Source organism: Tubulanus polymorphus, chromosome 7 (genome assembly GCF_964204645.1).
Source record: "Tubulanus polymorphus chromosome 7, tnTubPoly1.2, whole genome shotgun sequence".
Taxonomy (NCBI): Eukaryota; Metazoa; Nemertea; class Palaeonemertea; order Tubulaniformes; family Tubulanidae; genus Tubulanus; species Tubulanus polymorphus.
Window position 1 is genome coordinate 10,577,447 of NC_134031.1, and position 12,767 is coordinate 10,590,213.

At 39.9% G+C, this 12,767-nt stretch overlaps 1 protein-coding gene across 1 annotated transcript in view; it reads right to left on the reverse strand.

Annotated features, from left to right (window-relative positions):
* LOC141909150 (E3 ubiquitin-protein ligase UBR4-like) overlaps positions 1-12,767 on the reverse strand; it is a 200,331-nt gene that overhangs the window by 33,031 nt on the left and 154,533 nt on the right. Inside the window, exon 58 of the mRNA XM_074799535.1 lies at positions 8,728-8,864. Coding sequence (XP_074655636.1) covers positions 8,728-8,864 — 137 coding nt within the window. The remainder of the gene's footprint in view (positions 1-8,727; positions 8,865-12,767) is intronic.

Here is a 12,767-nt window from a genome sequence, read left to right on the forward strand (position 1 = left end):
CTGTTGACTGACAGCCATCTGACTAAAAGCCCTTCTCACTAGGAATGCCTACATGCCACCTGCTGATGGCTGTTAGTCAACAGTCAAAACGTTGCGGTTTCACCTTAACAAATTTTATCATATTTAAAATTCTATTACGGGATTTCTTCATTCATGACCCCAGGGACGATCACCAAAGGCTGTTACCGTAATCCAAATGATATCTTGAATACCATACAAAGTTTCTTCTATTAAATTCGATCAAATATGGGCTCTCTTAGAATTTTTAAAATCCACATGGATAAAGCATATTTTGTTTAAAAAAAATCAATGATTTTGCGAAATTAGAATTCAGGGAAATAGGAACACTCCGAAATGCACATCTTAATTTAAGATGCAAAGACATCCAGGCCCCCGTTGAAAATGAACCACCATTTCAATAATGAGAGGTTAGCCTGAATTCATGATTGTGCTTTTAATCTAAGAATTTAAATCAATAATAAATGCAGACCTATGCTTGAAAATAGCTGCATTTGTTCAAATTGAATTCATGAAAAGAAGGAAATTTCGTTTTATCTTAAAACTACATAACTATTGACAATTTGTAAACAAATTTAATTCCAATCTCGACTTTAATTGGTTAGAGTTGGGAATCGCTCATTACATTTCACATCCTCAAAGAGTATCTACAATATCTTCGGATCTTAACTGAGTCACTCTTAATGGAACTATACCCCAAACTATAGCTTGAGTAGAGTTTTCCCGTATGTTTATATTGTCACGTATCACTGCAAATTTGAAGCATATGTTGCTGCCGTGTATTTATAACAGGGAATCTGGCAAGCGATCTCAAATGGTCACTTTTTAATAGTTGACTTTTAGAAACGATGTGTTTTGAGAGTAGCTGCTATGGTAGGAGTTACTATCACAAAGTCACTGTTAACAGGCGGGTGGTTTTACAGTCATCTCTACTCCTAGTGTGCACTATCGAAACCAGATGTTTCAAAATGGTCACTTTTCAATAGTAGACTCTTCGAAACAGCCATTTTAGAAAACCAACTGAATTGAAAGGAATACTATTTCAGAGTGACTGTTTTGAAATGTATACTACTGGAAAAGTAGCTGATATCGTTAATTGCTTATTGTTCTCAAGTGGCTACTAAGTAAAAGTAGACGTTTGGGCTCAAAAGTGCGATAGACATGTTCTTGGATTCAGCCTTTCGTTTGTTTAACTCTCCACCAATCAATAGACAATTGACATGTTTTATAAGTAAAAGTACTAACAGAGACTCTGGGCTGGCACAAACGAATACCTAAGATCAATCTTTACTGATCATCTAATGAATAAATGTGAATGTAGAATAAAACAAGAGGCCCATGGGCCTTGAAGCATTGGTAGATTATACTGTGGTAAGGTATTAACTAGTTAATGTATTACATCTGCCAGCAAATGTTCTATGACGATGTTGATTGGGAGGATCAGACTTAAGGTCAATTTGTGTTAGTTCGATTTTCATTTATGCTGAATTTCGGCACTTTCGCCTTCATAAGATAATAATAATAATAACAATAATTTACTAAGCCTGAATTCCATATAATGAAAATTACAATTTTTGGAACTAAAATTTGTATTTCTGAGTAGTACTTACCCTTTCCTATGGTTTTTGCCAATATTTTCTAAATTTGGATTGATCGCCAATGGTTTTTCTATATGACCCGGCCCTGCGGTATTGCATTTAGCCACCGGCGAAATCCGCCATCTTTTTACGTCATAGCAGACCAAAAAAAAAAACAGCTATCCGGGGCAGGTGGGCGGGATTCCCACCATAGGAAAGGGTAAGTACTACTCGGAAATACAAATTTTAGTTCCAAAAATTGTAATATTTCCGTCGAGTACTGTACCCTTTCCTATGGTTTTTGCTAGACTAGCCTAGCACAAGGATGGTGGGAAAGGTAGATAGAAAAACCACCGCTCAAACGCAAGGTAAGAGGGAAAAAGAGAGCACTTACCCAAGCACGGAATGAAGCACTGTAGCACAGGGAAGACCGATTGGCCACAGTGAGTCCGTCCAGCTCAGGGGCCCCCCAGAATTTTGCGAAATTAATACTTGCAGATATGAGCCCAAACTATGTACAAGGATACACCCCCTGCGATCCTGATAATGCAACATAAATATTCTACACTAAAGGGTCCGATCGGAAAGAACGGACACCTTGAGCCATGACAACAGGACCAAGTGAAGCTAATGAGCCTAACTGGCCTGAAACATCCCGTAAATAAAATGACGTGAATGTCGATGGAGAATTCCAAAAGGCGGCCCGACAGACTTCCTCCAACGGAGCACCCAAAAAGGCTGCGCAGGAAGTAGCCATAGACCTCACTTGATGAGAAACCACTCCCTCCGAGGAAAGATTCTCCTTCAATAAAATGTCCCATCGAGACCCATCGGGCCACTGTGTCCCACGAAATATCACCCTTTAGGTGATCCAGCAGCGTAATAAATAACCGCTCCCGTGAACCCCTCCATGAAGCAGAGCGATCTAAATAGAAACACAACGCCCGCACAGGACATAAAGTCTTGTCCGGGATGCCCGGTTCCACTCGATGTTTTAGGGCTTCAATTCGCCATTGACGCCCAACCGAGCCTGGTCGTTGGTTCTTTGCCAAAAATTCCAAAGCAGGCCGCAGCGAAACAAATTCCTTCGCTGGCCCAAAGACAATATGACCTTGTCGGACTGAAAGCGCATGAATTACATGCGAAACAGACCGAGCCAAAGATTGGATAATCCGGTCCATTCCCTCCAGTTTTAGGGCAACTGACTCTGGGTCGGAGCCCGCATGAACGGCGGCGTGAGTCTCGCGAAGCTCACCCGTCAACACCTTAAGTGCCATATCTTGAAACGAACCAACCCTGGTAAGATTGTCCAGGATTGATGTCATGGCCACCAAACCGGACTTAGGCAAACGAATACCCGACTGTGCTGTAACAGTATCCGGGCTGATCAAAGTATAATCAGCATCCAGGCAGTTATGACTGTGATCCACAGCACCTGGAGTTGCGTAATACGCCGAGTGAAACGCGCCTATAGGTGGATCGGTCGAACTAAAATATTTCCCAGATTTCATACCCCGTTCTGGAGGGGGAAATGAAAATGTTCCAGGCCGACATTCACCCCATAATTGCGTATCCAATCGAGCCCATTCTCTCGAAACCGCCGACGATTCCCGTAAAACGTTAAGATCGGAGTCCGGAGGGCGATAAGCTTCCATTGACTCACCGACCAGAGGAGCTGATGTGGGCTTAGCGCAAGTTGCCCCGTGCTTGACAAAGAACTCACTTATCATCGCTCTAAATGGCATGTCCCCCGCTGGTTCGGATAAAACTGAACGGGACGGAGATACATTGCGAGCCAGGGAAGCCCCCATCGTCTGGGGCAACCCACAATTGCTCGCGACAGGAACGACCCCAGAAGGAATTGCCGCTTCTGGAACCGGATCCTCATTGAAATCAGACCCTACCGCAGCATCGAGGAATTCAGATACCTACTAGAAGAATCGCCTTCATCGCTAACCGACGTCGACGAACGATGAGAAGACCGACGGCGAAACTTCCGACAATAACTATCGTAGTCCCTCTCGCGATCAAACCTTGATCTGCGAGAAGGAGATCTTGCTCGTTTATTACGCTCACGGCGTTTAGATCTAGTGGAAGAGCGAGCTCTATCCCCGGAGCGACGATCAGAATCAGACGATGAACGTACCGGATGTTTTGAACCGGATGACGTCTGGACCGGACCGGTGCCCGAACCGGACCGATGCCCGACCCGGATGGGACCGGTACCAACCGAACCGGCGCGGGCAGTTCCCGACTACCGCGGCGCGCGCTCGGTTCAGAACATGTAGTCTGAACCGGCCGAACTGGTGAACGACCAGGGACCGGTGAATGACCGGAGACCGGTGCCGGTGAACCGGCGTTCCTCCCCGGTGAACGGAATTGGGAAGCCGATCGTACCAGAACGACCGGCGACCGCTCCGCTATACGACTAGAAACAGGATTAGAGACGTCGGTTGGCACGTCGGCCGAAACCGACGAATCCCTGCTAATAACTCGACGACGATCTCTTAGTTTAAGAGCCTTATCGGCCCGAAGCCAAAGGTCCTTGGACCACATCTCGCAAATCTTGCAAGGATTGCTCCTTGCACATATTTGACCGGATTTGCGCCTGCACGACGCACACGAATCGTGGTTGTCCCAGGCACCAAACAAATGCCCGCATCCCTCCCCGCCACGATGTTGACCCTTAGGAGGGGGTGGCATAATTATCCTGTCACAAAAATTAATTCAATTCAATCAAATTATATTTGTAAATAAAATTCTTATGGAAAAATAGAAACCAGGGATAACCCCCAAACCGAACGGACTCACCGTTATGAGAGTGAAAACTCCCTAATATCCTAATTCCCAGATTTTTACGGCTAAAAAATCCAACGCGTTCTACTGCGAGAACGCCAAGAAAAAAGATGGCGGATTTCGCCGGTGGCTAAATGCAATACCGCAGGGCCGGGTCATATAGAAAAACCATTGGCGATCAATCCAAATTTAGAAAATATTGGCAAAAACCATAGGAAAGGGTACAGTACTCGACGGAAATATTAGACATCAGATTCGTACCAACGATGTAAAACTGTAAGCCAGCAGGACTCAAACCTACTTATCACTCAGCACTGATAGTAGATGCAACAACATCACACCTTATCTCACTGAGCTACCTAGGCCGCCTGATTCGATTCCAAAAAAATACAGCATCGGCAAATAACCATTGCCATATTGCAATTTACAACAAACAAAATTTAAAATCACTGTTTATTTCAAGTTCAAAATCAAATTTAATCGCTGTTGTGGTCATGGCAAAGATAATAAAAGTTATTTTTCCCCGGACCCAGCGCGCATTACAAAGCGAATCCATCTGCCAAGTGCGTACAGGGCTGCTACTGCCTCATGAGTGCGCATGAGGCGGGCAGGGCATCTTAAAGTGAAAGCGTATTTTAGAATATGGCCGAACCAATGGAATTTTACAATTAACTGTCAGTCAACTGATTGATGATACAACAAGGTTCTCGTTGACTTAACAATGATATTTTCCTCCAATAAACAACTCTGGTAAAATTGAACAAGAGCCCCAAGGGGCACTATGGCCAGCCTGTTAGCTCTTTATAAAATGGCAAATGATGCATTCTGTGGGTTAAATTGGTCTAAATACACTCCCAGCTCAAAGACTACTCAATCCCAGACTGATAATCTACACAATTCAATCGTGTTTTCACAGATAGCACAGACAGCGACTGGAGCAGGCAGGATCAAATACCTCAGATAAATCTTTTCCCTCTGTCTTGGAATTGAATTTTCTGAAATTTGCTCAATAAAACAAAATTGAATTGGATTTGCTGTTTTACCTTGTTCAAAAAAGTAAAATTGAATTGGAATTGATACTTCTTTTGCAAAATAAAATTTGATTGAATTTGCAGATTGAGAACGTGGCTAATACGCATATCAAGGTCATCCATCCGATTTGAGAAAAAGCTATTTTTCCCGGACTTTGCACAATTGTCAATGATATTTTCTGTAGTACAAATAAAAATATTCCTCCCAAAAACGAAATCAACTAAAGATTTCACAGAAATTGATATTGAAACACGCTTTTAGATCTTAAAATAAAACCCGGAAGTAAAACGGTAGACGATACTGCGGGTTCACGTGAACACCTGCTGATCTCTGCGGCTAAGCCAATCATAGAGGAGTCATTGCTTTCTGATTGGCTTTTTAAAACAGATATTTATGCGATCAGATTTTTGTGAAAAAGCTCATACAAATTCTAGCAAGGCCTCCTTTCAAAATTTAGCTTCATAGGGGTTGGAGAACTGCTGGATATAATGCTCTAATGAATGATTTGTATGAATATATGCTCAGTTGCACAGTCAAAGAGCCTTTACTCTGGAAACGATGTCATTTAAATTTGCTTCATTTGTACAGTAATAGACTCAGCCTGCAGCTGGCCTAATAAAATGATCTATCTTTATTTGTGATATTGTATCATGGATGGTAGCCTAGTTTACCGTTTGATGTTTCGTGTCATTCTTTACTGCTGATGTCAATGCGGACATATCACTACGCGATTGCTTAACCCCCTCTCATCCACCAGATAACTAACGAGATAAATGCGATAGAACAACTTCTTGGACCATTAAATGCTAATAATGAGAAGAGTCGGCGCTATTTTTTCGTACTACTATTTTCAATCCTACTATTTTACTAACTTCATAGACGTCAACCAATGCTAATAAAATGGAATTCGCTGAATTTGAATTTTTTGCTCAATAAAGTAAAATTTTATTGAATTTGACCATCTTTACAAAATGAATTTCATTGAATTTGGAATTCGTGCACATGGCTAACTTGCAAATCAAGGTCATCTATCCGATTTGAGAAAAAGCAATTTTTCCCAATTGCCAAGTATGAATATTCAGTGCAAAATAAAAATACCTCTCAAAAACCAAACTGACTAATGGGATCACAGGAATTGATGATTTGTATGAATATATGCTCAGTTGCACAGTCAAAGAGCCTTTACTCTGGAAACGATGTCATTTAAATTTGCTCCATTTGTACAGTAATAGGCTCAGCCTGCAGCTGGCCTAATAAAATGATCTATCTTTATTTGTGATATTGTATCATGGATGGTAGCCTAGTTTACCGTTTGATGTTTTCGTGTCATTCTTTACTGCTGATGTCAATGCGGACATATCACTACGCGATTGCTTAACCCCCTCTCATCCACCAGATAACTAACGAGATAAATGCGATAGAACAACTTCTTGGACCATTAAATCAGAAATCTGGTGAGGCTATGTTGTGGGGAATAATTGAAAAATTATTTTGAGTCATTTTTACCTGTATTTAATGTTTTATGTGAATGGAGCGACAATTTGAAGTTACTATGAAAATGAGAAGAGTCGGCGCTATTTTTTCGTACTACTATTTTCAATCCTACTATTTTACTAACTTCATAGACGTCAACCAATGCTAATAAAATGGAATTCGCTGAATTTGAATTTTTTGCTCAATAAAGTATAATTTTATTGAATTTGACCATCTTTACAAAATGAATTTCATTGAATTTGGAATTCGTGCACATGGCTAACTTGCATATCAAGGTCATCTATCCGATTTGAGAAAAAGCAATTTTTCCCGATTGCCAAGTATGAATATTCAGTGCAAAATAAAAATACCTCTCAAAAACCAAACTGACTAATGGGATCACAGGAATTGATCTTGAAATACAATTTCAAATCTTAAAATTAAACCCGGAAATAAAACAGTCGTTGATACCGCGGAATCATGTGAACACCCATCCTCCCACGGCAGGGATTCGAACCTGATGGCACTGCTACACTCAGCAACGGCATGAAACCCCTGTCACACTAGACCGAATGGGCAGGTACATGCGCAGCTTTGCCGCACGAAAACTTGCGGCACCAATCAGAGTGCTCGTTGTATAATCGCTGAGGAAAATTTCAATGAAGAACTATAAATGGGAAAACCCGGGCTAAAATACAACGGGAAATCTGATTGGCTAATAATGATCATCTAAGCTGTGCGTGCAGCTGCGCGTTCGGTCTAATGTGGCAGGGTTTTGTACTGTGGCAATCTCGATGCCATCAGGTTCCAATCCCTGCCATGGGAGGATGGTGAACACCTGAAGACTTCTGCGGCTAAGCCTATCATAGAAGAGACAGTGCTTTCTGATTGGCTTTAAAACTGACAGTTTTGCTTTCAGATTTTTGTGAAAAACCTGCTGTAAATATTAATGAGGCCCTTTGTCTGAATTCTGTGCGCTTGAATGCACAATATGTTATACATTATTTTGTTTATTACATCGACGTGGCAAGATAATACATTCGAATAGACGCGCACGTCAGCACAATAGCACCTCGTGTCTGCATTACATGTATAGTACGTTTGTATGCACGCGGTCACCATTCAGCTGTGTGTGTTGCTTCAGTAATGATAGTATGAACAGCACTCTCACACATCGGCGCACACGCATGTAAGCCTCTTACATCAGACAAACTAATCAGCAAAGTATAAGGCCTATGTCAGGCTGAAAAAAACTGCCTTCTAGAAAGCGATTACTGTTTATTAGCGACCAAACTTGTCGGACTGATCACTTCATCACTTTGACTAGTAACAACCAGAGCGCGGGTTCCCCCTAGTTACATCAAAACTGCCGACATTCCCAAAGCAGCCAATCATTACGGTTTCCCATAATTATGCCAAAAGCGCAGGCATTCCCAAAACAACCAATCAGAGCGCAGGTTTTCACGCGTGCTTCCCGTGCCGTCAATATATGCCATAGTCTAGCCATAATCTTTCAAGGAATCCTGTCAATTTTTTGCATCAAATGATGGAAATAATGGACAAAACAATAAACTTGATCTAACATTCAATAGTACAAATAAGTTGTATATTGCGAAAAGTGCCGACATTATGTTGTTTCAGAGAAAACTGAATGGTAAGAATTTGACTGACCTAGGAGACAACATGACGTCATTTGAACAGGATAACAAAGTGGTCATTCACTAGGTGAACCAACCACAAAAATCTTTGATAAATTTTCATGTGACAATAGCAATGACAATGTATTACAATGACAATGTATACAACTGGGAGGCTCTTAGAATAAACTTACCTTTGAATTCTTGGAACCGGAGCAGATCTGTCAGAGAATGTTCTTTCTGGTGCTGTAGCTGGAATGGCAGCTGTTAGAGCTGCTTCTTTCTGTTGCTGATCATATGCTACTAGTTCACGTCGAGATGCCATTACTTTCTAATTAAATGCAATGATATGGTAAAATATAGAATAATGTATGTATTCAGTGGTGGTAAATGACTAAAAAGAGATAAAAAATGCCTATTGATGGAATGATAATGTATACAAGAGCCCCAAGGGGCACTATGGCCAGCCTTTCAGCTTTTTATAAAATGGCAAATGATGCGATTCTGTGGGTTAAATTTGTCCAAACACACTCCCAGCTCATAGACTAGTCAATCCCAGGCTAAGAATAATTTACACAATTCAATCCTGTTTTCATAAGTAGCACAGACAGTGACTGGAGCTGGCAGGAACAAATACCTCAGATAAATCTTTTCCCTTGGTCTTATTGATTTGAATGCGGAATAGAATAGAATTTTCTGGAATTTGCCCAATAAAACAATATTGAATTGGATTTGCAGTTTTACCTAGTTCAATAAAGTAAAATTGAATCTGGTTTGATATTCATTTAGCAGAATAAAATTTGATTGAATTTGCAATCCATCCATCCGATTTGAGAAAAAGCTATTTTTCCTGGACTTTGCACAATTGTCAATGATATTTTCTGTAGTGCTAATAAAAATATTCCCCCCAAAAACCAAATCAACTAAAGGTTTACAGAAATTGATATTGAAATATTTTATTAGATCTTAAAATAAAACCCTGAAGTAAAACAGTAGACAATACTGCGGGTTCACATGAACACCTGCAGATTTCTGCAGCTAAGCCAATCATAGAGGAGTCATTGCTTTCTGATTGGCCTTTCAAAACAGATATTTCAACGATCAGATTTTCGCGAAAAAGCTCATATTAATTTTAACTAGGTCCTCTTTCAAAATTCAGGTTCATAGGGGTTGGAGAATGGATAATGCTCAGTTGCACAGTCAAAGAGCCTTTACTCTGGAAACCTTGTCATTTAAATTCACTCCATTTATATAGTGATAGGCTCGGCCTACGGCTGGCCTGAAAATTGTGTACCGCCTTGTAGCAGTCCCTATACCAGATAATGTGACTCAACCCATGCACCTCACAGGTTGTGGCCATCCTCCCCGCTAAATGATCATAAGGGCAACATGTGACTGTTACAAGTACTCATTCTTCCCAAAAACAATAGCCCAGTAGAATACCTTCCTGCAACAGTAGTCTAGCTAGACCCAGTCACCTGAATTCTTGAGGAGGCTTGTATCTGTAGAACAGCCCTAAACTCCGAAATTACATTAAGTGTTTTTAAAAAGTGTATATTATCTCTTTACTTTGATTAATAACCGCACTTTCTATGCACATTCTTTTTCTTCCTCCTTTACCATAGACGCACTCGTCCAAAAAAGCTCTCCAATGCGAAGAATGTGCTGGAGTATCTTTGTGAATGAATTTGGCGAAAAAAGCATTAACTCTTTCACTGATTATTCTGCAGCACCTAATTTCCTATATTTATGAATAGCCCAAACTACAAAGAATAACTCATAAATAATGATAACTTTGCGGAAAGAAAAATATAAACATAAAATATCAGGCTATCACAGTCGCAACATATCTGTTGTCTATAGCTGCCACAAAATCCAAGATGGATAAAAACATTTGAACTATTCATAATACATCCTCCTTAAGACATTTAGGCTTCGTTTAAACATTCTCATAAGTGTTAAGTTCAGAAAAGAAGAAAGTAATAGATGTGGACATGTAAAAGAACAACAAGATGGCTGTGCCCAGTCAAGGAAAGAACCTCACCGAATGAGCCTGTGCTAAAAATGAGCACCCAATGAGTCAAAATTAGCTGGCAATCAGCCTACAGAGTTCGCTTGGAAATCTATTTCTTTGCTGAGGTGCTGCACATACAGTTTTACATCTTGGCCCAACACCAATGAAGAGCCTTTGACACCAGATCGAACAAGAGATTCGAAATGTCCCGCCTTTTGCCATAGATAAGTGAGGACTGGTCAATTTTTGGTCTCTACCATAATGTGATGGGCCATCATCCTTTGGCATAAGAATGGTTAGGGATTTCTCAAATATCTCAATGGTGATGTGAAAGGCTTGATCTACCAGGAACTAATTTGCCACTTTAATGATTTTGATGATAGGATAGAATTGAAGAGGATTTTATGTTTATTTGTTCAATACAATAAAATTTAATTGGATGTGTTCTTTTGTTCAATAAAGTGGAATCGAAATGAATTTGACATTTTTGCTGAATAAAGATTTATTGAATTTGTAATTCAAGCACATGGCTAATAAGCATATCGAGGTCATCCATCCGATTTAAGAAAACGCAATTTTTCCCAATCCTTGCACAATTTTACAAGAGTCCCAGGGGCACTATGGCCAGCCTGTCGGCTTTTCATAAATGGCAAATGATGCATTCTGGAGGTTATATTTGTCAAAATGAACTCTCCATCAAAACCTATAATTTATACAGTACAATCTTGTTTTCATCGGTAGCACAGACAGGGAGCTGGTAGGAACAAATACCTCAGATCAATCTTTTCCCTCGGTCTTATTGATTTGAATGCAGAATAGAATTGAATTGGATTTTCTGAAATTAGCTCAATAATACAAAATTGAATTGGATTTGATGTTTTATTTGTTCAATAAAGTAAAATTGAATTGGACTTTTTTGCAGAATATTTGATTGAATTTGCAGGTTGAGCACATGACTAATTAACATATAAAGGTCATCCATCCGATTTGAGAAAAAGTTATTTTTCCCGGACTTTGCATAATTGTCAATGATATTTTCTATAGTGCAAAATAAAAATATTCCACCCAAACACAAAATCACTTAACGATTTTATAGAAATCGATATTGAAATACAATTTTACCTCTTTCAATGTCATCGGCGAACCGGTTCGCCGAGAATTGATATGAAATTGATTATCTTATATTGGCGAAAATATTCGCCGATGTCAATCAGGTGACCTTGCCGCTGATTGGCTAGTTGTTTAACCCTTTCAATACCACAAAGTGTATCCGCTGCTGTACCGGAGGGAATTTAGGGGTTTATAGGGGTATTTTTGAGGCTTCATAGAATAGTTACCAAGGTATCTGACACAGAAAAATTATATAGCATGCTGTTGATAATTTTTGGGCCAACAAAGTAGACATAAACAATTTGGATATAAGTGAACTTGAGGTCAAGGTCACATACTCTCAAGATGGCCGCCATGAAAAAAATTCACGAAAAAGTTTCAGATAAACTGCTCTGTCTCCCAGCAAAATGCACTGATCTATTCAAGTCCAACTGAAATTGTATGCCATATATCCTTACTTTATGTAGTAAAAATTTCAAAGCAATAGAACAACTAAAAAATTTATTTTTCCACTCATTTACCAACTTTTCCACCGATATGTCGGAAGGCGGGATGTAAGGGGTTTCATTGGGGTATAATTTCAGGCCTCAGAAAATAGTTACCTATGTATTTGACACTGATACATTGCATACCATAGTGTTGATAACCTTTGGGCTTACAAATAAGACAAATTATTTGGATATATTTGATCTTGAGGATGGACAGTTTCTGGTTGTTCAATATTGAGAAAACTGAAAGGTAAGAATTTGACTGACCTAGGAGACAACCTGACATAATTTGAACAGGATAACAAAACATAAAGGTAAGTGACGTTGTGGATCATAATAATCATGTCGGGCGTTGACAAACATGATTAGCTCAATAAATATAATCTATCCACACGTAAGACCGTTAAGAGGTGGAAAAAGGTCTGCTTTTGACTCTTAGAAAGTTGCATCATGAATTTGTATATTCTTTACAAACTGCACAGAAGATTACGTAGATACACTCTGATGCAATTTCCCAGGGAATTAGTTGAGAATCTTGTGCGAATGGGTGACTATGAACCCCCGATGAATTGTGGATACGGTATATATACAGAGGAGAACAGGTTAATTGAGTAAATTGGTG